This window comes from Mytilus trossulus, chromosome 8 (assembly GCF_036588685.1).
Source record: "Mytilus trossulus isolate FHL-02 chromosome 8, PNRI_Mtr1.1.1.hap1, whole genome shotgun sequence".
Lineage (NCBI taxonomy): Eukaryota > Metazoa > Mollusca > Bivalvia > Mytilida > Mytilidae > Mytilus > Mytilus trossulus.
Window position 1 is genome coordinate 52,461,640 of NC_086380.1, and position 27,780 is coordinate 52,489,419.

The 27,780-nt window shown below is 32.9% G+C and overlaps 1 protein-coding gene across 1 annotated transcript in view; it reads left to right on the forward strand.

Annotated features, from left to right (window-relative positions):
- The window catches only part of LOC134727751 (ankyrin-1-like), a 619,083-nt gene that overhangs the window by 35,459 nt on the left and 555,844 nt on the right, over window positions 1-27,780 (forward strand). Inside the window, exon 8 of the mRNA XM_063592138.1 lies at window positions 8,506-8,607. Within this exon, the coding sequence (XP_063448208.1) occupies window positions 8,506-8,607 (102 nt within the window). The remainder of the gene's footprint in view (window positions 1-8,505; window positions 8,608-27,780) is intronic.

Below are 27,780 nucleotides of genomic sequence, written 5' to 3' on the forward strand. Positions count from 1 at the left end.
AACTTCCAAAACTTCTCCAGGTCGCATTATTCTGTCTTGCTTGATGTCATTTACATTCATCATATATGTTGGCTGGCCATTGTAACTTGGTGTACCGTGAAGTGGTCCTGACAGTAAATAACCTATATTGAGTTCACGGCAGTAGGTCCCGCACCTCTAATGGTATGGTTTTCTATAATTGACCAATAGTAGTCGGCTCCTACAAGTCCTGAGACTTGGAAATTGTCTTTCGCGATTACTGGATATTCGAGTTTGATCCGAGATAAGTACGATACATGAGCAGCTTTGCGGATTTAAGTTTTTGAGTGGTGCGGCGATTCCCGGTACGATCAATACTCTGATCGGCAATTTCCCTTCGTCGTTTGCAAATAAATAGTTGCAGTTTTTAAGTGTATAATTTTCGTACTTTCTGCGCTGTCCCCGAAACCAGATAAATTTAAACTTTCTGTGCCAGTTATTGATAACTGCAATTTAGCGGCTAAGTCTTCTGTGATGAACGACCTCTGTGTGCCCGCATCAAAAAGAATGACGGCATCTAATGATTGTAGTCCTGAACTTATAGGATTTATTGCGGTTTTGAGCATGAAATTCGTGGTTGCCTGTGAATGTTAAATTGTGTCCGTGTCCTTCGCGTTGTGTTGAATGGTACTTACGTTCACACTATCTTCTGTATCTATTTTTGCATTATCCTTACATAAACTCGTGTGATGACGCTTATGATTTTTTTTTATTTGATTTACAATCAACCAAGTTATGATGTTCTAACGTGTGATGAAATACTACCCGCCAGACGAGCGAAGACCGATGCAAAGGAACAGATAAAAATGTGGACCAAATGAGACTATCGTATAAGTATTAGGTCTTTCCACTTTTCTGTGGAAAGACTTATTGTTTTTCTTCTGATTATATTTTTTTTTCTTCTTGCGATAAACATTTATTTCGCAATATGTCGCTTAGATATTTGGTATATGATATCGAACAGTTTATGCGCTTTTGAAATTTACCCTGCGTAAACGAATACTTCTCTTCTTAGGAGTTATCTCCCCAAACACTGTTTTCCTTGTTAGCGCAACTCCTTCGCAACCGTAAAATATTATGACAAATTTATTTTACAAAATTGCTCGTTATATCCTTCGAATGATTTGTCCTATTTTGACCGAAGTGATATGAACGCTCCATATGAGAGTTATTTCCCCTTATGCATTTGATATAAGTGATATGCATTTCTATCTTGTAAACCATAAGTGCTAGAGACCAAGGATCTTTTGATTTGAGGTCCTTGGTCCAAAAATATAAAAATTAGGTCAAGGTCAAAGGTCAAGGTCATATTCTAATTTGGCTTATTTCCACTAATTTCCAGAAACCGTATAAGATATCGACATATTATTTTTTATAAATTGTTAGTTTCGACATGTCGTTACACATAAATTTTGATTGCAAGGGTACGTTAAACGTAAAAGTGAGTTTTCTCCCCTCTTGTATTTAAAAATACGCGTATGGTGATATAACTGATTAACCAAATATTATTAAGACCTATGGTCTTTTGATTTGAGGTCCTTGGTTTATGACCTTGAAATTGATCTCAAGGTCATAGATTAATATGACGTTCTAGTTTTTGACCTTTGCTTTCAGCTCATATGTATACATGATATAGCCATGAGACTTTTGGCAAAAGGTATCAAACCATTTAACCTTGAAAAAAACAACCGGAAGTGACCTTGTGTAAGCCGGAAGTAGCTTTGTTTTGTACTTTATTAATAAAAAAGTATATAGAACCAGATCATTTTGGAATCAGTGTCAATTAAATATTCAAATATTATCGGAAGTAACATTTTTCAAACCGGAAGTAACAAATTATCTCCCTTATTAAAAAAAATATTGTATAGAAACCATATATTTCTGGAATCAGCGTACAATAACCCATCAGTTGACGATTGAAATGACATTTTAAACTTAATTTTACAACTTTCATATCAAAACACATTTTTTTCAATGGAAAGACCTTCAATTGTTCTCTAAACAATTGGTTTTTAATATGAACTGTTAACTGTTCGTGCTTTATTATAGAAATAATTTTATTTTATTAGTGCTAATTATCAAAGACAATTAAAGATATTCAAAGTTTTATATTTATCAGAGACAGTAATTCAAAGTGAAATTTTCATAATTTACTTTCAATTTATTGTAATTAAATTTATTTGCGGGCCCCAAGAATGTTAAGAATTGCACCTGGGGTGTTCCCGCTACCGCTCTCTATTGTACACGATGTCACCGTTGTTGTGACGTTAGGTATTCAGGGTTCCAATAAATGTACCATTGCAAGTAGACGTTTCTATTTCTAAGCCTTAATTTGTGTCCGATACAATCACTCTACGATAGTGGTACATAACACTACATGGAGATAACTCTGTGTAACCAGCTAAACTTTTTAGTCACGTTCTATTGTTTAGAAAATATGAAGCTTCTCAATAATCAAAATGATTTTTTTTCAAACTGCTATTTATTCGACCATTTTTTTCGATAAAGAGTCAGGTTTAATTTTGTTTGTAATTTTGATATTCTTGTCAAAGCCTCAAAGAAAAATATTTTGTCAAAAGTTTAATGAAATTTAAACAAGCCAAATTAATTTCAGTCAAAGTGTTGAGTACCACCTAGTTTTGAACATTTGGTTATTGTTTATTGTTTTAAACATAAATACACAAACACATAACATTTTAAGCTGTAGGACATTTGTATAATCAATCGAAAAACACGAACGCACTCGAGAAAGGCCGGACTGCTCTAGAAAAAAACCGAACACAAACTAATGTTTTCAATGCAATAACATGATTTTTTTAATTTTGTTTAAACATACGAAAAGTCGTTCGAGGTCGTTGACCGTAATTCTTTTCTGAATAGATAATTAAAGAACCCACAAAGTCATTCCGGATGAATGATCAATTTTAGTAAACAAATGAATGTGTAGATATTTTTTTATAAATATATCTGAAAATACTTTTTAGTGAAGTAGCAAATAAAATTGAAAATTGAAATGGGGAATGTGTCAAAGAGACAACAACCCGACCACAGAAAAAACAACAGCAGAAGGTCACCAATAGTCAAAGTGTTGAGTACCACCTTGTTTTGAACATTTGGTTATTGTTTATTGTTTTAAACATAAATACACAAACACATAAAATTTTAAGCTGTATGACATTTGCACTCGAGAAAGGCCGGACTGTTCTCGAGAAAAACCGAACACATAGTGTAAGACTATTTGTAACAACTGTAATAATAGTTCAATGTGTTCAGATAATTAAACCAATGTATTTTATTAGTTAATTTTACTGAATATTATCCCTGGGTATTCAGTGGTAATTGAACAGGGAAACTTGATGAAATGCTGTACACCAAGTTTAATTGTTAAACATCAATATATTCAATAAAGAATCAATAAGAGTGAAAAAAAACATATTTATCTAGAGTGGATTGGGAAACAAGTTTTGCAACTTATATTTTTGCGAGTACTAGTGCTGCCTTATAGCAGCATTAGCCCGCTCTTTTTCGAAATCTACAAGGGTGTTCTTAACGAATTTTTGTAACGCGATTGTATGTGTAAGGATATATAGATTCCATGCAGGCATTTCCTTCTACATTTGCATTGAGTTGTGTATAAAAATGGCTTTTTTTCTTTATTTTGGAATTAAAGCATTTTAAGGCTAATTTTAACTTTTGTGTGTGTATAATCTGGAAATCTGACCGTAATTATACCAACTGTTATACTATGAGTGTGATTCAACTTACCATGATGTTGTTAGTGTATTTGTTTGTTGGAGTATAAAGCTTTGTTCAGTGGTATTGATTATACCATGGCGACTAGTTTTTGTTGGTGGAGGAGCTGGAGTAAATAGACAGACAACCGACTTTATGGAACACTGGCAATATTTTTAAACTTAAAAGGAATTTGAATTAACATCACCATGAACATGCTATATGAATACAAGTTATTTACTTTATCCATATGTACAAAAATGCAATTGCAAACACGGTTTTTGAATTCTTTATATTTTGATGAACTTTTGAATGTTTTGTTTTTGTAATCTAATCATTTGTATGACAATGTTTGTTTACACGAAGGGGACCATGTTTTTGTTGTTAGAAAATGGGGAAAACAGGAGATAGAACAACCGAACTTCTGCAAAACAGGCAACCATTGTCAATGTATACGGGATTTAGTGAAAATGAAAATGTATTATGTACACAAGCTATTAACATAAATCACATTTACAGTTTAAACAAAATTGCGATAAACAAAAAAACGGTTTGAAATTCATCAACTTCTCGAAATGTTGGCCAATGTAATTTTTTGTATTGTAACCATTTGTATATATTGTTTTTGTTAATTTTCATATGATGCTATGAACAGTGTTACCTTTTCATTTTAGTATAGAGGTGGTACTCCCCTACATTTAGCTGTCAGTGGTGGAAATCTCGACATAGTGAACTTGTTATTACAAAGAGCAGATATAGATCCAAGTAAAGAAAATAAGGTACGAGTTGACGTTTTGTACATTATTGTCAAACTTTGTTGAATCGTTCATTAAAAGCAATGTCAATATGATGGTGCTTAACAAACTACACATATCTACAAAATCCGATAAATATCAGGGTTAACTTTTTTTATGTATCCACAATTATCAAAAAAACAAGAAATACTTATATCAAAAGCAATGAGGTTTTATAGGAATCAAGGATAATCAGTCGATTAAGATGCGTTTTCTTGGTTTAAGTTTTCTTTTGAATTTCAATCTAACAGATAGAATTAAGACAAGGATGTTTCATTCATGAACGCATGTATATATACTGCCACTACTTATTTGAATAAAGTCTGAAAATGGGATTCCTCGATTATTGTAGATATAGTTAGTTATCATAGCTACCATAATTATAATTCAGTACGCCAGACTTGTGTTTCGTCTACATAAGACTCATCAGTGACGCTCATATCAAAATATTAAGAAAGCCAAAGAAGTACAAAGTTGAAGAGCATTGAGGATCCAAAATTATTTCAAAACGTTGTGTCAAATACGGCTAAAGTAATCTATGCATGGGATAAGAAAAGCCTTTTTTATTTTTTTGAAAAATTAAAAGTTTTGTTAACAGGAAATTTACAAAAATGACCACATTATTGATATTCATACTGAGCTGGTGATACCCTCGGGGACGATACGTCCACCAGCAGTGGCATCGATCAAGTGGTGTAAAAAAGTTATCAAAGGTACCAGGATTATAATTAAGTACGCCAGACGCGCGTTTCGTCTACATAAGACTCATCACTGACGCTCATATCAAAATATTTATAAAGCCAAAAAAGTACAAAATTGATGAGCATTGAGGACCCAAATTCTAAAAAGTTGTGTCAAATACGGCTTAGGTAATCTATGCATGGGATAAGGAAATACTTTGTCTTTAAAAAAAAAAAAAAAAAGTTTTGTAAACAGGAAATTTACAAAAAATGACCACATTATTGATATTCATGTCAACACCGAAATGTTGACTATTGGGCTGGTGATACCCTCGGGGACGAAACGTCCACCGGCGGTGGCATCGACCCAGTGATATAAATAGTTATCAAATGTACCAGGTTTATAATTTAGTACGCCAGACGCGCGTTTCGTCTACACAAGACTCATCAGTGACGCTCATATCAAAATATTTATAAAGCCAAAGAAGTACAAAGTTGAAGAGCATTGAGGATCCAAAATTCCAAAAAGTTGTGTCAAATACTGATGTGGTAATCTACGCCTGGGATAAAAAAAATCCTTAGTTTTTCGAAAAATTCAAAGTTTTGTAAACTTGAAATTTACAAAAATTACCACATTTTTAATATTCATGTCAACACCGGAATGTTTACTACTGGGCTGGTGATACCCTCAGGGACGAAACGTCCAACAGCAGTTGAATCAAGTGCTTTTTAAACCTGATTAGATTAGATTTTGTGATATATACTGAGCCAATACAAATTTGCAACAAATTAAAAAAACAATTATTACAAAAACTTATGATTCTAATAACAAAACGGAACTATGAAAAGTCAAAAGCAAAACGAATGTTTATCACTCATATTCAATTGGCATTTTTTGATATGGGGTGCAGTAGGGTCCAAGTGTCTAAATGGGTATCGTTTTATGCAAAATCAATATATCGTACATGCTCCACGTGTATAGATGACGGATTTGCAGCGTTTAGCATTCCATTTAATATCTTTTGAATTTACCGTTTTGGAATTTTATTTCTTCTCTTATTAATGCATTTTCAGTTTTTTTTTTAAATTTAGAAAATGATGAATCAGCAAAAATTCACAGTGAAGAGTTTGCAAATTTTATTTACAGTCCTGGATTTTTACATGTTCGATCGGATTGAGGTCTGGGTATCAACTTGGCCATTCTTTTGCATTTCCTGTTTATCTGTATCCTGTATTCTTCCGCCATATTTGTTTCCTGCACAGTTTTTTTGTGTCGCAACATGTCGTTTAGATATTTTACATTTGATATCGAACAATTATTGTGCTTTTTATTTTCATCCTGTATGACCGTGCACTTTTTTTTTGAAAGAGTTATCTTTCTGAACACTGTTTTTCCTGTTATTACTTCTCTTTATCTAATAAGCTACCGTGAATGAAACCGAGAAATTTTTCCGAATTGCTCGTTACATCTTCAAGATATTGTTCTCATTGGTTCGAAGCAATATGCAGACTCAATATACGAGTTATTTCCCCTTCTGTATTTTATATAAAGAACCTGCATTTGTAGCTAGTAATCAACAAGTGATAGAGCTCTAGGATCTTTTGATTTAAGGTCCTTGGTCCATTTAAAATATAATGTCAATTTTGGTAGTTTTCTCTTCTCTTATATTCCAAATAAACTCATCATAGATACCAGGATTTTATTGGTTTTGCGATGATATTACTCGTAACACATATAGTAGGTGTCTTTTAATTCAAATTGTTCCGTAACCATAAACCAGAAGTGAAATTTTGTATACCGAAAGTACCTATTCATCTCTCTTTTTTTTAGCAAAAATATATAAAATTCTATATATTTTTGAAATCAGTGCATATTAAACTACCATCTGACAAAAACATTGACATTTTAGACTAGAAGTGAATATTGTTCTACCAAAATATGTAGAGTTGGACGGAATGACGTTCAATTGTTCTCTGAACAGATGGTTTTTACTTATATATTTGCAATCGCCTCATTGTTTTTTTTTGCGCAGTATTGTTGTTTTAAAAATTAAATATTTGATACATGTATATAATTTTGAACAGTTTATACGTTTTTGAAAGTGACACTGTTTAACCATTTTGTTAATCGAACACTTTGCTTTGTCAAACTTATATCCCCGAACACTGATTATTTTGTGCGGAGTACTCCTTTGCAACCGTTAAAGATTACGACAATATTATTTTACCATATTGCTCGTTATATCGTTCTAACGAATTTTCCGGAAGATATCCGAAGAATCCATATGTGGTTTATTTCACCATATGCATTGGATAATAGTGATATGCATTTGTAACCGGTAAATCATGAGTGATAGGGTCTTTGATTTGAGGTCATTGTTTCATTAAAATGAAAAAAAAGGTAATGTTTATTAATCTTGGTTTATTATCACTTAAGATAGCGACAAATATTTTTTTCTAAATTGTAAGTTTCGACACATCGTGAGACATACTTTTTTGGTGGAAAATGTATGTTGATATTTAATTGGATGTGTTTCACCCTTTTTTAGCTGTGTGTTGTTCTAACACACAAATCATATACATTTTGGACAGTAGAAACTATAGTTCTTTTGATTTAGGTCCTTGCTTATGACCTTGAAATTGAGGTCGAGGTTAAAACTAAATTTGACGTTCTACATTTTAATCTTTGCTGTATATTATTATTGGTAAATGATAAAGTCATAGTTCATTTCACATTGAAACCTTTTGTAGCCCGGAAGTTTTTTATTTTTTGCATTATTTTATCCCTTCGTTTGATGTGTTTGAGCTCTTGATTTTGCTCCTTGATTATAATTTATATCTAGAATTTGACTATGAGGGTCGGTTGAAAAAAAACCTAACGACAAAAGAGATGATTTCAGCTCCCAATAGTGAAGCATTGGGAAACTGAAATCATCACTTCGTAATTTTACGACCGCCATCACGAGTTGATTGACCGTAATGGAATATCTGTTATATAGATGATATCTGATATTTTCCTTATGTTGTAACTACAATCCCGTTCCCTTTTCACGAAGTGACCTCATGAATTAGACTTTTTACTTTATTTTTGATTTTTGTTACCTATTGTGTCTGTTTGTTTTGTTCACGCATCATTATCAATATTATTAAATTTATGCGATTGTCGTACAAGTGAGAGTCGAATTGTTAGCCAATGTTTTTTGTACTTTAATCATTTGTATGATATAGTTTGTATTACACGTCTGTATGATAATACGAATATTGTATACCTTTTATTTCAGTATGGTGACACTCCCTTACACGCAGCTGCTGAAGGTGGATTCATCAACATTGTTAAATTGTTATTAGAAAGAGCAGATATAGATCCGAATAAAGAAAATAGGGTATGTGATGACGTCCTTTACAGGACAGTCCAACTTTGTAAACTCTTTCATCAAACCAAATAAGAATAAAACTGAAAATGTTTTATCGAAATATACAAACTTCCAAAAATATAAATAAATCAATTTGGAAAGTCCATAATCACATGGCAAAATCAAATAACAAAACACATCAAAATCGAATGGACAAGAACTTCATATTCCTGACTTGGTACAGGCATTTTCAAATGTAGAAAATGGTGGATTAAACCTGGTTTTATAGCGCGAAACCTCTCACTTTATGACATTCGAAATGCCAAGACGCACTTCAAACCAAATAATTTTGTTTTATAGGAATCAAAGACGGTCAATCTATATAATAAGATTCGTTTCCTTAGTTTCGGTTTATTTTGTATTCCAATTGCACAGATAAATTAAGACAAGGATTTATCATTCATGAACTATGTATATACAACAACTACTTATCTGATAAAGTCTGAAAATGGGAAACCTTGATGACTGTAGATGTAGTGATATTGTAAAAAAAGATGCACACAGTTTCACTACAAACTAAAGAATGATATGATTTCGATTATGATATATTGCATGATAGATAATCAAATGTGTTTTAAACCCGAAGAAAAAAATGTTTTTCTTTGTTAAATATCAAACAACATAGATCAATCATCTGTGTTTTTATGATTGATGAGTCTGATTAAAAGAAAATTAATTATTTTCTAAATAAAATAAAAAGCTCACTGCTTGAAATGATGCATTTAATATGAAATTAGATGCATAGTTTATGAATATAAAATTTCAAATTGAAATAAAATATATGCATTTCACTGAAAAAAATCGAATTTAACTAGAATTTAAACTGAATTCAATTGAAATAAATAGTTTTAGATATTTTTAAATCTGATTAATTTCATATAAATGTTCACCTTAATAAACATTGCTTTTTTTAAAATATATAATAAACTTTAAAGTAAGATAAAAAAAAAAAAAAAAATAATAAATTTTAAGGTTAATTGTAAACTATTTAAAAAAAAATCCATATTTTTTGGTTTATAACTTATGTTAATTAGGACTTTAAATTATATTTAATACGATTTAAGGTAAATATAAGTCTTTTTTATCCGAAGTACCTAAAAAAATAATCATGGAAATAAAAAATAAAGAAAACGACGGAAGTTTTGCTCTCTTAGTGTTTTCTTCTTTGAGGGAAAATACCTTTACTGTAACTAAAACATCTGGTTTGAAAATGTATGGATATAAGAAAAATGAAGAACAGAAGGAAATTCAATGAATATAATTATGAAACTTGGAAGCAAATCATGGATCGTTCGACTTTTCTTATCCATATTTACAAAGTTTAAGACTTAAAAGGAATAGATTGCTTCTCAGTTTATTACTAGTAGAATAACCTTTGTTGTTTGGAATTTACAAATATATAATATGTATAATATTTTGGTCCTCAATGCTCTTCAACTTCGTACTTTATTTGGCCATTTTAACTGTTTTGGATTCGAGCGTAACTAATGAGTCTTTTGTAGACGAAACGCGCGTCTGGCGTATATACTAATTCAGTCCTGATATCTATAATGAGTTTATTCACAACCACTGGGTCGATGCCACTGCTGGTGGAGATTAATTTCCCCGAGGGTATCACAAGCCCAGTAGTCAGCACTTTTTGTGCTGACATGAATTGTCATAGTTATGGTTATATTTATAAATTTACAGTTTACAAATTTTTGAATTTTTTGAAATACTAAGGATTTTCTACCTCAGGCATAGATTACCTTAGCTGTATTTGACAAAACTTTTAGGAATTTTGGTCCTCAATGCTCTTCAACTTCGTACTTTATTTGGCCTTTTTAACTGTGTTGGATTCGAGCGTCACTGATGAGTCTTCTGTAGACGAAACGCGCGTCTGGCGTATATACTAAATTTAGTCATGATATCTATGATGAGTTTATTTACAACCACTGGGTCGAGGCCACTGCTGGTGGAGAATTATTTCCCCGAGGGTATCACAAGCCCAGTAGTCAGCACTTTTTGTGCTGACATGAATTGTCATAGTTATGGTTAGATTTATAAATTTACAGTTTACAAATTTTTGAATTTTTTGAACTACTAAGGATTTTCTACCTCAGGCATAGATTACCTTAGCTGTATTTGACAAAACTTTTAGGAATTTTGGTCCTCAATGCTCTTCAACTTCGTACTTCATTTGGCCTTTTTAACTGTTTTGGATTCGAGCGTCACTGATGAGTCTTTTGTAGACGAAACGCGCGTCTGGCGTATATACTAAATTTAGTCCTGATATCTATGATGAGTTTATTTACAACCACTGGTTCGATGCCACTGCTGGTGGAGAATTATTTCCCCGAGGGTATCACAAGCCCAGTAGTCAGCACTTTTTGTGCTGACATGAATTGTCATAGTTATGGTTATATTAATAAATTTACAGTTTACAAATTTTTGAATTTTTTGAAATACTAAGGATTTTCTACCTCAGGCATAGATTACCTTAGCTGTATTTGGCAAAACTTTTAGGAATTTTGGTCCTCAATGTTCTTCAACTTCGTACTTTATTTGGCCTTTATAACTGTTTTGGATTCGAGCGTCACTGATGAGTCTTTTGTAGACGAAACGCGCGTCTGGCGTATATCCTAAATTTAGTCCTGATATCTATGATGAGTTTATTCAGACCCATTGAAGACTGTTAAGATAAAACTACAGTTACTGTAATCTAAATATCATAAGTCATTCATTTTTAAAGTTCAATACTAGTCTTTACTTATATGTAAAGAATGCCAATGCCTCTGAATTTATTTTACAACTTAAAGTGTGAAAATTTAAGACATGCAAAAAAGAATGAATGTTTGAAATAAACTACACAGGACAAGGCTATCTCTCTGTGTGATTTTGATTTGGGCAATTAGAACAGATATATCATATTTACCCGCGTATGGCGTATGAATTCTCAACAAATACGATTTTCTGACTTTTTAAAATGTTTTTGGTGTCCCAGCAAAACGTTAATGAGCCATATTGTCTAAAGGTTCAAGTAAACGTACCACAATCTTACAGGCAATTATTTAGTTCCAACCTGACAAATCATACAGGATGGTCTTGAGTTTTTGATTTCAGGTTTTTGCTAAAGTTGTGTATCATGGCATTTCTTTTGCTGTTTTCCTTTTATTTGTATTCTTACTATGAAGTCCCTCATAGTTCTGACGTGACTATGTATATGCCTAACGAGCATCGTGATTTTGGCTCTGTGGTTTTCCTAATTCTGCTTGATCTAGAGGGTAAACTCGAAAGCATGACCTTTGTGTAGCGTGATGTGTCCGTCGTATTTATAATTAACTTAAATCATACTGTATCTGGAACTTTTTGTGTGTTGATGTCTTTACCAGTTGTAACTGTGCATTTGTCATGATCTAAAAAAAAACCCAGTTATATTGTAAATATATATGTATATATATATGATGTCTACGCTATGTGTTGCTGGATACCAATTATTGTCACGTCAATCAATTTTGATTGTTTGGATTGATCACGCATCATTGTCAATAAAATGCAAATACAAGAATGTATATGTAATTGTAATATAAGTTGGAGGCGAATCGAGAAAATACAACCACATTGACACCAACATAAAATTTGGAAACTGTCAAAACCAAGTCACGAATATGTCAGTTGCTGTTAGATCTTTCCATTGGTTAATGAATTCGAGCCTTTCTTTTTGTCAGTTTTTACGGACTTGACCTTTATGATTTTACCGTTGAGTTCGATATTTGCGTCAGTACATTCTTTGTATCTAACAACCATAAAGAATGCTTTCATGGACACTTACAATCTCAGATATCGGTGATATGGTTTAGGCTGCCTATTTACAAACCTCCATGGAACAGTTCATTCAGACATAGGTCTGTATTTGTTTGTTAATGTCTGGTAATGGTATAGGTTGGTGGATATATACTGTCTATTTACAAAACTCCATAGAAAAATTCATTCAGACATAGGTCTGTATTTGTTTGTTATGTCTGGTAATGGTATAGGTAGGTGGATATATTGTTCCTATTAACAATGCTCCGTGGAACAATTCATTCAGACATAGGTCTGTATTTGTTTATTATGTCTGGTAATGGTATAGGTTGGTGGATATATCAGTATATGATGCCTGTTTATAATACTCCATGGAACAATTCATTCAGACATAGGTCTGTATCTGTTTGTTATGTCTGGTAATGGTATAGTTTGGTAGATATATCAGTATATGGTGCCTGTTTATAATACTCCATGGAACAATTCATTCAGACATAGGTCTGTATTTGTTTGTTAATGTCTGGTAATGGTATAGGTTGGTAGATATATTGTTCCTATTAACAATGCTCCATGGAACAATTCATTCAGACATAGGTCTGTATTTGTTTATTATGTCTGGTAATGGTATAGGTTGGTGAGTATATGATGCCTGTTTACAATACTCCATGAATCAATTCATTCAGACATAGGTCTGTATCTGTTTGTTATGTCTGGTATTGGTATAGGTTGGTGGATATATGGTGCCTGTTTACAATGCTCCATGAAACAATTCATTCAGACATAGGTCTGTACTTTTTTGTTTTGTCTGGTAATGGTATAGTTTGGTGGATAAATGGTGCCTGTTTACAATGCTCCATGAAACAATTCATTCAGACATAGGTCTGTATCTGTTTGTTATGTCTGGTAATGGTATAGGCTGGTGGATATATGGTGCCTGTTTACAATGCTCCATGAAACAATTCATTCAGACATAGGTCTGTATTTTTTTGTTATGTCTGGTAATGGTATAGGTTGGTGGATATATGGTGCCTGTTTACAATGCTCCATGGAACAATTCATTCAGACAAAGGTCTGTATTTGTTTGTTTTGTCTGGTAATAGTATAGGTTGGTGGATATATTGTGCCTGTTTACAATGCTCCATGAAACAATTCATTCAGACATAGATCTGTATTTGTTTGTAAATGTCTGGTAATGGTATAGGTTGGTGGATATATTGTGCCTGTTTACAATGCTCCATGAAACAATTCATTCAGACATAGATCTGTATTTGTTTGTAAATGTCTGGTAATGGTATAGGTAGGTAGATATAGTGTGCCTGTTTATAATACTCCATGGAACAATTCATTCACACATAGGTCTGTATCTGTTTGTTATGTTTGGTAATGGTATAGGTTGATGGATATATTGTGCCTGTTTATAATGCTCCATGGAATAATTCATTCAGACATAGGTCTGTATTTGTTTGTTAATGTCTAATATTTATAGGTTGGTGGATATAGTGTGCCTGTGTATAATACTCCATGGAACAATTCATCCAGACATATGTCTGTATTTGTTTTTATATACCTATATGGAGTTATTTTCTTTCAGAACGACAGGTCATTCTTTTTCAGAATCAACCTGAACGATACCATGTTTCAATGATATATGCTTCAAGGCATAATATAAAGACCTGTGTGAGGTCATTATTTTCCTTGATAAACATGCAATCTATGATTTACCTCAAAACTTTATTAGTTTAATAGTTTTTTGTTGCCGATTTGGAAATTTATTTTTTTAAGTTCAATCGATGATAGGTGTAAAAGAAACCGTCATTGTAGTCCCGCATTTTAATTTTAGAGACAAATAACGTGAAGTGTTGTTAACTTATCGCTACAATAAAGACACATTTTCATATATATGTCAGATGAATTTTAATGTAGACAATCATAAAATAAATCCACATTTAACATATTCGTGTGTAAGATTTTGAAAATCTTATTGAGTCAAACTGAATAGGTTGATTGATTTTTGGTTGCTTGCTTAACGTCCAGTGGCAAATATTTCATGCATGTTCAGAACGATACACACTGAATAGGAAATCATTCTGTGACCTACATGTATTTATATTCGTCTTCGTGTCCGTTATTAACTTTTTTAAATTTATGCATACATTTTACTCTATCAAATTATCAACTAATAAGATAATCTTATATTCTATTGAATAACATTAACGTAACTCACAAAAGGGTCGGTCGCAGAGGGTATACAATTATATCCTGATTATCTTTTAATAAAATGTATTGCTATTCAAAAGAAAATCTTTCTGAATTTTTCATTCGATTCAAGTAAAATTGTTAAAAAAATAACCACTTTTCCGCAAAAAAAAATATCATAACAAATAGAAAATAAACACATACCCCCTCCCACTTTTCCATAAGCTAAGTGGTGCAATACAGTACTTACAATGTGTCTTGTATTTGTCATACACCGTTATCGGATGGTAACTATAATTTGTGTCTGACTTCATGCAGTTAAAGTAATATTTTTATTGTGTATGGATGATAATTTTTAAAAGGTTTTATCTAAATTATTTAGTGAGTTATATTTCACATTCTAAATGAGCCACAGGGCGTATTAAAACCTGAACGCATTAGAAAGGAATATCCCACTTTAGTGTTGACGGTAAAATAGGATACTAAATTTTACTAATCTTTATAAAGTTAATATTTTTTTGACGGAATATAAGTCAGATAATGGATATTTTAAGGTTTTTCTTGTCGTAGAACACACCTCAGGGTATCAGGATTGTTCAAAGAAAGACCTCCCTCCGGTCGTTCTTCCATTTGATCAATTCTGACACCCCTCGATGTGTTCTACGACAAGAAAAACTTTAAAATATGCCTTATCTATAACATAATGTCTGGTAATGGTATAGGTTGGTGGATATATTGTGCCTGTTTATAATGCTCCATGGAACAATTCATTCAGACATAGGTCTGTATTTGTTTGTTATGTCTGGTAATGGTATAGGTTGGTAATTAGAGTGTGCCTGTGTATAATACTCCATGGAACCATTCATCCAGACATATGTCTGTATTTGTTTATAATGTCTGGTCATGGTATAGGTTGGTGGATATATTGTGCCGGTTTATAAATCTCCATGGAACAGTTCATTCAGACATAGGTCTGTATTTGTTTGGTATGTCTGTTAATGGTATAGGTTGGAGGGTATATCAGTATATGGTGCCTGTTTATAATACTCCATGGAACAATTCATTCAGACAAAGGTCTGTATTTTTTTTGTTAATGTCTTGTAATGGTATAGGTTGGTGGATATGTTCCGGACCATATGAGTATTTGGACCATACGCGTATGGTCATGACCATATGCGTATACTCATATGGTCCGACCATACGCGTATGGTCCGACCGTACGCGTATGGTCGGACCATATGAGTATAATACTCGTTTGGTTATTAACGGGCCGGACCATATGAGTATTTGGACCATATAGGTATATATTTTTTTTAAATTACATTATAAAAAAAAAAAAATTATAAAAAAAATGATGGTAACATGACAATGTATATTTATACAATACAAATACTACGTAAAAATTAAATATTGATGACATAGTTAGTTTTCAGCGTAAATTATATTCTAATATGTAGGCTTAGATGACATTAATTTATTTCCATACGGTATCATATTTGTTTTACATTTGCAAGTCTTGGTTGTGCACGATCCTTTTCATTTACACCTTTTGTTTGCGAGTGAAAAGCTAGCCTTTTTGTAGCTCTGCGTTGCGTACAGTGACACCGAGGTCTTGGGCCATTCCGATGTCTACGTTTTTTGTTTAAAGAAGCTCTAGATCTCAAATATCGTAACATGACTAGTACTGCAATACATTATATTCATAAACCACTTAAATAAACTATGTTACTTTCCAGTAACTTCTTAATTGTGTACTGTTGTTCAATTCATTAAGAAATTTTTGGAATTTATTTTTTTAAGTCGAAATGTTGCCATTCCGTGACTCGTAATAACAAATCGGTGTTGATCATCGGTAATGACCATAAGTATAAAATGTATTTATTATAGTTTGGACAAGTAAGTAAAATTAACTAGGTGAAACTTCTAATTTTTATTTAGCTTATCTTTTTATTATAATTTAATAATAAAATTACCTTTATGATAGCGTCTTTTTGATGAACGGTCATACCATATGAAGAGTTTAGAAGTATTAAAAGTAAACTGTAATAGAGTGTTAATTACCTCGACCATACGCGTACGGTCGGACCATACGCGTATGGTCGAACCATATGAGTATATACCCATATGGTCATGACCATACGCGTATGGTCCAAATACCCATATGGTCCAGAACAGATATATGATGCCTGTTTACAATACTCCATGGAACAATTCATTCAGACATAGGTCTGTATTTTTTTTGTTAATGTCTTGTAATGGTATATGTTGGTGGATATATGATGCCTGTTTACAATACTCCATGAAACAATTCACACAGACATAGGCCTGTATTTGTTTGTTATGTCTGGTAATGGTATAGGTTGGTGGATATATTGTGCCTGTTTAAAATACTCCATTGAACAATTCATTCAGACATAGGTCTATATTTGTTTGTAAATGTCTGGTAATGGTATAGGTTGGCGGATATATTGTGCCTGTTTACAATGCTCCATTGAACAATTCATTCAGACATAGGTCTGTATTTGTTTATTATGTCTGGTAATGGTATAGGTTGGTGGATATATGGTGCCTGTTTATAATACTACATGGAACAATTCATTCAGACATAGGTCTGTATTTGTTTGTTATGTCTGATAATGGTATAGGTTGGTGGATATATGGTGCCTGTTTATAATACTTCATGGAACAATTCATTCAGACATAGGTCTGTATTTGTTTGTTATATCTGATAATGGTATAGGTTGGCGGATATATTGTGCCTGTTTATAATACTCCATAAAACAATTCATTCAGACATAGGTCTGTATTTGTTTGATATGTCTGGTAATGGTATAGGTTGGTGGATATATTGTGCCTGTTTACAATGCTCCATTGAACAATTCATTCAGACATAGGTCTGTATTTGTTTATTATGTCTGGTAATGGTATAGGTTGGTGGATATATGGTGCCTGTTTATAATACTACATGGAACAATTCATTCAGACATAGGTCTGTATTTGTTTGTTATGTCTGATAATGGTATAGATTGGTGGATATATGGTGCCTGTTTATAATACTCCATTGAACAATTCATTCAGACATAGGTCTATATTTGTTTGTAAATGTCTGGTAATGGTATAGGTTGGTGGATATAGGGTGCCTGTTTATAATACTACATGGAACAATTCATTCAGACATAGGTCTGTATTGGTTTGTAAATGTCTGGTAATGGTATAGATTGGTGGATATATTGTGCCTGTTTACAATACTCCATGAAACAATTCACACAGACATAGGCCTGTATTTGTTTGTTATGTCTGGTAATGGTATAGGTTGGTGGATATATTGTGCCTGTTTAAAATACTCCATTGAACAATTCATTCAGACATAGGTCTATATTTGTTTGTAAATGTCTGGTAATGGTATAGGTTGGTGGATATATGGTGCCTGTTTATAATACTACATGAAACAATTCATTCAGACATAGGTCTGTATTTGTTTGTAAATGTCTGGTAATGGTATAGATTGGTGGATATATTGTGCCTGTTTACAATACTCCATAAAACAATTCATTCAGACATAGGTCTGTATTTGTTTATTATGTCTGGTAATGGTATAGGTTGGTGGATATATGGTGCCTGTTTATAATACTACATGGAACAATTCATTCAGACATAGGTCTGTATTTGTTTGTTATGTCTGATAATGGTATAGGTTGGTGGATATATGGTGCCTGTTTATAATACTCCATTGAACAATTCATTCAGACATAGGTCTATATTTGTTTGTAAATGTCTGGTAATGGTATAGGTTGGTTGATATATGGTGCCTGTTTATAATACTACATGGAACAATTCATTCAGACATAGGTCTGTATTTGTTTGTAAATGTCTGGTAATGGTATAGATTGGTGGATATATTGTGCCTGTTTACAATACTCCATGAAACAATTCACACAGACATAGGCCTGTATTTGTTTGTTATGTCTGGTAATGGTATAGGTTGGTGGATATATTGTGCCTGTTTAAAATACTCCATTGAACAATTCATTCAGACATAGGTCTATATTTGTTTGTAAATGTCTGGTAATGGTATAGGTTGGTGGATATATGGTGCCTGTTTATAATACTACATGGAACAATTCATTCAGACATAGGTCTGTATTTGTTTGTAAATGTCTGGTAATGGTATAGATTGGTGGATATATTGTGCCTGTTTACAATACTCCATAAAACAATTCATTCAGACATAGGTCTGTATTTGTTTATTATGTCTGGTAATGGTATAGGTTGGTGGATATATGGTGCCTGTTTATAATACTACATGGAACAATTCATTCAGACATAGGTCTGTATTTGTTTGTTATGTCTGATAATGGTATAGGTTGGTGGATATATGGTGCCTGTTTATAATACTTCATGGAACAATTCATTCAGACATAGGTCTGTATTTGTTTGTTATATCTGATAATGGTATAGGTTGGCGGATATATTGTGCCTGTTTATAATACTCCATGAAACAATTCATTCAGACATAGGTCTGTATCTGTTTGTTATATCTGATAATGGTATAGGTTGGCGGATATATTGTGCCTGTTTATAATACTCCATGAAACAATTCATTCAGACATAGGTCTGTATTTGTTTGTTATGTCTGGTAATGGTATAGGTTGGTGGATATATAGTGCCTGTTTATAATACTCCATTGAACAGTTCATTCAGACATAGTTTTGTATTTGTTTGTTATGTCTGGTAATGGTATAGGTTGGTGGATATATGGTGCCTGTTTACAATGCTCCATGGAACAATTCATTCAGACATAGGTCTGCATTTTTTTGTTATGTCTGGTAATGGTATAGGTTGGTGGATATATGGTGCCTGTTTACAATGCTCCATGAAACAATTTATTCAGACATAGGTCTGTTTTTGTTTGTTATGTTTGATAATGGTATAGGTTGGTGGATATATTGTGCCTGTTTATAATACTCCATTGAACAGTTCATTCAGACATAGATCTGTATTTGTTTGTTAATGTCTGGAAATGGTACAGGATGGTGGATATATGGTGCCTGTTTACAATGCTCCATGAAACAATTCATTCAGACATATGTCTGTATTTGTTTATAATGTCTGGTCATGGTATAGGTTGGTGGATATATGGTGCCTGTTTATAATACTCCATGGAACAATTCATTCACAGATAGGTCTGTATCTGTTTGTTATATATGTTTGGTTATGGTATAGGTTGGTTGATATATTGTGCCTGTTTATAATGCTCCATGGCACAATTCATTCAGACATAGGTCTGTATTTGTTTGTTGTGTCTGGTAATGGTATAGGTTGGTGGATATAGTGGGCCTGTGTATAATACTCCATTGAACAATTTATCCAGACATATGTCTGTATTTGTTTATAATGTCTGGTCATGCTATAGGTTGGTGGATATATTGTGCCTGTTTATAAATCTCCATAAAACAGTTCATTCAGACATAGGTCTGTATTTGTTTGTTATGTCTGGTAATGGTATAGTTTGGTGGATATATGGTGCCTGTTTATAATACTCCATGAAACAATTCATTCAGACATAGGTCTGTATTTGTTTGTTATGTCTGGTAATGGTATAGGTTGGTGGATATATAGTGCCTGTTTATAATACTCCATGGAACAATTCATTCAGACATAGGTCTGTATTTTTTTGTTAATGTCTAGTAATGGTATAGGTTGGTGGATATATGGTGCCTGTTTATAATACTCCATGAAACAATTCATTCAGACATAAGTCTGTATGTGTTTGTTAATGTCTGGTAATGGTATAGGTTGGTGGATATATGGTGCCTGTTTATAATACTCCATGAAACAATTCATTCAGACATAGGTCTGTATTTGTTTGTTAATGTCTGGTAATGGCATAGGTTGGTGGATATATGGTGCCTGTTTATAATACTCCATTGAACAATTCATTCAGACATAGGTCTGTATTTGTTTGTTAATGTCTGGTAATGGTATAGGTTGGTGGATATATGATGCCTGTTTATAATACTCCATTAAACAATTCATTCAGACATAGGTCTGTATTTGTTTGTTAATGTCTTGTAATGGTATAGGTTGGTGGATATAGTATGCCTGTTTATAATACTCCATGAAACAATTCATTCAGACATAGGTCTGTATTTGTTTGTTAATGTCTGGTAATGGCATAGGTTGGTGGATATATGGTGCCTGTTTATAAAACTCCATGGAACAATTCATTCAGACATAGGTCTGTATTTGTTTGTTATGTTTGGTAATAGTATAGGTTGGTGGATATAGTGTGCCTGTGTATAATACTCCATTGAACAATTTATCCAGACATATGTCTGTATTTGTTTATAATGTCTGGTCATGGTATAGGTTGGTGGATATATTGTGCCTGTTTATAAATCTCCATGGAACAGTTCATTCAGAAAAAAGGTCTGTATTTGTTTGTTATGTCTGGTAATGGTATAGTTTGGTGGATATATGGTGCCTGTTTATAATACTTCATGAAACAATTCATTCAGACATATGTCTGTATTTGTTTGTTATGTCTGGCAATGGTATAGGTTGGTGGATATATGGTGCCTGTTTATAATACTCCATGGAACAATTCATTCAGATATAGGTCTGTATTTTTTTGTTAATGTCTAGTAATGGTAAAGGTTGGTGGATATATGGTGCATGTTTATAATACTCCATGGAACAATTCATTCAGACATATGTCTGTATTTGTTTGTTATGTCTGGTAATGGTATAGGTTGGTGGATATATGGTGCATGTTTATAATACTTCATGAAACAATTCATTCAGACATAGGTCTGTATTTGTTTGTTAATGTCTTGTAATGGTATAGGTTGGTGGATATATGGTGCATGTTTATAATACTCCATGGAACAATTCATTCAGACATAGGTCTGTATTTGTTTGTTAATGTCTGGTAATGGCATAGGTTGGTGGATATATGGTGTCTGTTTATAATACGCCATTGAACAATTAATTCAGACTTAGGTCTGTATTTGTTTGTTAATGTCTGGTAATGGTATAGGTTGGTGGATATATGATGCCTGTTTATAATACTCCATTAAACAATTCATTCAGACATAGGTCTGTATTTGTTTGTTAATGTCTTGTAATGGTATAGGTTGGTGGATATATTGTGCCTGTTTACAATACTCCATGAAACAATTTATTCAGACATAGGTCTGTATTTATTTGTTAATTTCTGGTAATGGTATAGGTAAGTGGATATATTGTGCCTGTTTATAATACTCCATGGAACAATTCATTCAGACATAGGTCTTTATTTGTTTGTTAATAGATATAGGAAGATGTGGTGTGAGTGCCAATGAGACAACTCTCCATCCAATGTCTGGTAATGGTATAGGTTGGTGGATATAGTGTGCCTGTTTATAATACTTCATGGAACAATTCATTCAGACATACTTCTGTATTTGTTTATTATGTCTGATAATGGTATAGGCTAGTAGATATATTGTTTTTAATAACTATATTCCATGGAACAATTCATTCAGAATTAAGTCTGTATTCGTTTGTTAATGTCTGGAAGGTGTATAGGTTGGTGGATATATTGTGCCTATTAACAATGCTCCATGGAACAATTCATTCAGACATAGGTCTGTATTCGTTTGTTAATGTCTGGTAATGGTATAGGTTGGTGGATATATGGTGCCTGTTTATAATACTCCATGAAACAATTCATTCAGACATAGGTCTGTATTTTTTTTGTTAATGTCTTGTAATGGTATATGTTGGTGGATATATGATGCCTGTTTACAATACTCCATGAAACAATTCACACAGACATAGGCCTGTATTTGTTTGTTATGTCTGGTAATGGTATAGGTTGGTGGATATATTGTGCCTGTTTATAATACTCCATTAAACAATTCATTCAGACATAGGTCTGTATTTGTTTGTTAATGTCTTGTAATGGTATAGGTTGGTGGATATAGTATGCCTGTTTATAATACTCCATGAAACAATTCATTCAGACATAGGTCTGTATTTGTTTGTTAATGTCTGGTAATGGCATAGGTTGGTGGATATATGGTGCCTGTTTATAAAACTCCATGGAACAATTCATTCAGACATAGGTCTGTATTTGTTTGTTATGTCTGGTAATGGTATAGGTTGGTGGATATAGTGTGCCTGTGTATAATACTCCATTGAACAATTTATCCAGACATATGTCTGTATTTGTTTATAATGTCTGGTCATGGTATAGGTTGGTGGATATATTGTGCCTGTTTATAAATCTCCATGGAACAGTTCATTCAGAAAAAGGTCTGTATTTGTTTGTTATGTCTGGTAATGGTATAGTTTGGTGGATATATGGTGCCTGTTTATAATACTTCATGAAACAATTCATTCAGACATATGTCTGTATTTGTTTGTTATGTCTGGCAATGGTATAGGTTGGTGGATATATGGTGCCTGTTTATAATACTCCATGGAACAATTCATTCAGACATATGTCTGTATTTGTTTGTTATGTCTGGTAATGGTATAGGTTGGTGGATATATGGTGCATGTTTATAATACTTCATGAAACAATTCATTCAGACATAGGTCTGTATTTGTTTGTTAATGTCTTGTAATGGTATAGGTTGGTGGATATATGGTGCATGTTTATAATACTCCATGGAACAATTCATTCAGACATAGGTCTGTATTTGTTTGTTAATGTCTGGTAATGGCATAGGTTGGTGGATATATGGTGTCTGTTTATAATACGCCATTGAACAATTAATTCAGACTTAGGTCTGTATTTGTTTGTTAATGTCTGGTAATGGTATAGGTTGGTGGATATATGATGCCTGTTTATAATACTCCTTTAAACAATTCATTCAGACATAGGTCTGTATTTGTTTGTTAATGTCTTGTAATGGTATAGGTTGGTGGATATATTGTGCCTGTTTACAATACTCCATGAAACAATTTATTCAGACATAGGTCTGTATTTATTTGTTAATTTCTGGTAATGGTATAGGTAAGTGGATATATTGTGCCTGTTTATAATACTCCATGGAACAATTCATTCAGACATAGGTCTTTATTTGTTTGTTAATAGATATAGGAAGATGTTGTGTGAGTGCCAATGAGACAACTCTCCATCCAATGTCTGGTAATGGTATAGGTTGGTGGATATAGTGTGCCTGTTTATAATACTTCATGGAACAATTCATTCAGACATACTTCTGTATTTGTTTATTATGTCTGATAATGGTATAGGCTAGTAGATATATTGTTTTTAATAACTATATTCCAGGGAACAATTCATTCAGAATTAAGTCTGTATTCGTTTGTTAATGTCTGGAAGGTGTATAGGTTGGTAGATATATTGTGCCTATTAACAATGCTCCATGGAACAATTCATTCAGACATAGGTCTGTATTCGTTTGTTAATGTCTGGTAATGGTATAGGTTGGTGGATATATGGTGCCTGTTTATAATACTCCATGAAACAATTCATTCAGACATAGGTCTGTATTTTTTTTGTTAATGTCTTGTAATGGTATATGTTGGTGGATATATGATGCCTGTTTACAATACTCCATGAAACAATTCACACAGACATAGGCCTGTATTTGTTTGTTATGTCTGGTAATGGTATAGGTTGGTGGATATATTGTGCCTGTTTAAAATACTCCATTGAACAATTCATTCAGACATAGGTCTATATTTGTTTGTAAATGTCTGGTAATGGTATAGGTTGGTGGATATATTGTGCCTGTTTAAAATACTCCATTGAACAATTCATTCAGACATATGTCTGTATTTGTTTGTAAATGTCTGGTAATGGTATAGGTTGGTGGATATATGATGCCTGTTTACAATACTCCATAAAACAATTCATTCGGACATAGGTCTGTATTTTTTTGTTAATGTCTAGTAATGGTAAAGGTTGGTGGATATATGGTGCCTGTTTATAATACTCCATTGAACAATTCATTCAGACATAGGTCTGTATTTGTTTGTTAATGTCTGGTAATGGTATAGGTTGGTGGATATATGATGCCTGTTTATAATACTCCATTAAACAATTCATTCAGACATAGGTCTGTATTTGTTTGTTAATGTCTTGTAATGGTATAGGTTGGTGGATATAGTATGCCTGTTTATAATACTCCATGAAACAATTCATTCAGACATAGGTCTGTATTTGTTTGTTAATGTCTGGTAATGGCATAGGTTGGTGGATATATGGTGCCTGTTTATAAAACTCCATGGAACAATTCATTCAGACATAGGTCTGTATTTGTTTGTTATGTCTGGTAATGGTATAGGTTGGTGGATATATTGTGCCTGTTTATAAATCTCCATGGAACAGTTCATTCAGAAAAAGGTCTGTATTTGTTTGTTATGTCTGGTAATGGTATAGTTTGGTGGATATATGGTGCCTGTTTATAATACTTCATGAAACAATTCATTCAGACATATGTCTGTATTTGTTTGTTATGTCTGGCAATGGTATAGGTTGGTGGATATATGGTGCCTGTTTATAATACTCCATGGAACAATTCATTCAGATATAGGTCTGTATTTTTTTGTTAATGTCTAGTAATGGTAAAGGTTGGTGGATATATGGTGCATGTTTATAACACTCCATGAAACAATTCATTCAGACATATGTCTGTATTTGTTTGTTATGTCTGGTAATGGTATAGGTTGGTGGATATATGGTGCATGTTTATAATACTTCATGAAACAATTCATTCAGACATAGGTCTGTATTTGTTTGTTAATGTCTTGTAATGGTATAGGTTGGTGGATATATGGTGCATGTTTATAATACTCCATGGAACAATTCATTCAGACATAGGTCTGTATTTGTTTGTTAATGTCTGGTAATGGCATAGGTTGGTGGATATATGGTGTCTGTTTATAATACGCCATTGAACAATTAATTCAGACTTAGGTCTGTATTTGTTTGTTAATGTCTGGTAATGGTATAGGTTGGTGGATATATGATGCCTGTTTATAATACTCCATTAAACAATTCATTCAGACATAGGTCTGTATTTGTTTGTAAATGTCTGGTAATGGTATAGGTTGGTGGATATATGATGCCTGTTTACAATACTCCATAAAACAATTCACACAGACATAGGTCTATATTTGTTTGTAAATGTCTGGTAATGGTATAGGTTGGTGGATATATTGTGCCTGTTTAAAATACTCCATTGAACAATTCATTCAGACATAGGTCTGTATTTGTTTGTAAATGTCTGGTAATGGTATAGGTTGGTGGATATATGATGCCTGTTTACAATACTCCATAAAACAATTGATTCGGACATAGGTCTGTATCTGTTTGTTATGTTTGGTAATGGTATAGGTAGGTAGATATATTGTTCCTATTAACAATGCTCAATGGAACAATTCACACAGACATAGGCCTGTATTTGTTTGTTATGTCTGGTAATGGTATAGGTTGGTGGATATATGGTGCCTGTTTACAATGCTCCATGGAACAATTCATTCAGACATAGGTCTGCATTTTTTTGTTATGTCTGGTAATGGTGTAGGTTGGTGGATATATGGTGCCTGTTTACAATGCTCCATGAAACAATTTATTCAGACATAGGTCTGTTTTTGTTTGTTATGTTTGATAATGGTATAGGTTGGTGGATATATTGTGCCTGTTTATAATATTCCATTGAACAGTTCATTCAGACATAGATCTGTATTTGTTTGTTAATGTCTGGTAATGGTACAGGATGGTGGATATATGGTGCCTGTTTACAGTGCTCCATGAAACAATTCATTCAGACATATGTCTGTATTTGTTTATAATGTCTGGTCATGGTATAGGTTGGTGGATATATGGTGCCTGTTTATAATACTCCATGGAACAATTCATTCAGACATAGGTCTATATTTTTTTTGTTAATGTGTTGTAATGGTATATGTTGGTGGATATATGATGCCTGTTTACAATACTCCATGAAACAATTCACACAGACATAGGCCTGTATTTGTTTGTTATGTCTGGTAATGGTATAGGTTGGTGGATATATTGTGCCTGTTTAAAATACTCCATTGAAAAATTCATTCAGACATAGGTCTATATTTATTTGTAAATGTCTGGTAATGGTATAGGTTGGTGGATATATTGTGCCTGTTTAAAATACTCCATTGAACAATTCATTCAGACATAGGTCTGTATTTGTTTGTAAATGTCTGGTAATGGTATAGGTTGGTGGATATATGATGCCTGTTTACAATACTCCATAAAACAATTCATTCGGACATAGGTCTGTATCTGTTTGTTATGTTTGGTAATGGTATAGGTAGGTAGATATATTGTTCCTATTAACAATGCTCAATGGAACAATTTATCCAGACATAGGTCTGTATTTGTTTGTTATGTCTGGTAATGGTATAGGTTGGTGGATATATTGTGCCTGTTTACAATGCTCCATGGAACAATTCATTCAGACATAGGTCTGCATTTTTTTGTTATGTCTGGTAATGATATAGGTTGGTGGATATATGGTGCCTGTTTACAATGCTCCATGAAACAATTTATTCAGACATAGGTCTGTTTTTGTTTGTTATGTTTGATAATGGTATAGGTTGGTGGATATATTGTGCCTGTTTATAAATCTCCATGGAACAGTTCATTCAGAAATAGGTCTGTATTTGTTTGTTATGTCTGGTAATGGTATAGTTTGGTGGATATATGGTGCCTGTTTAAAATACTCCATTGAACAATTCATTCAGACATAGGTCTGTATTTGTTTGTAAATGTCTGGTAATGGTATAGGTTGGTGGATATATGGTGCCTGTTTAAAATACTCCATTGAACAATTCATTCAGACATAGGTCTGTATTTGTTTGTAAATGTCTGGTAATGGTATAGGTTGGTGGATATATTGTGCCTGTTTAAAATACTCCATTGAACAATTCATTCAGACATAGGTCTGTATTTGTTTGTAAATGTCTGGTAATGGTATAGGTTGGTGGATATATGATGCCTGTTTACAATACTCCATAAAACAATTCATTCGGACATAGGTCTGTATCTGTTTGTTATGTTTGGTAATGGTATAGGTAGGTAGATATATTGTTCCTTTTAACAATGCTCAATGGAACAATTTATCCAGACATAGGTCTGTATTTGTTTGTTATGTCTGGTAATGGTAT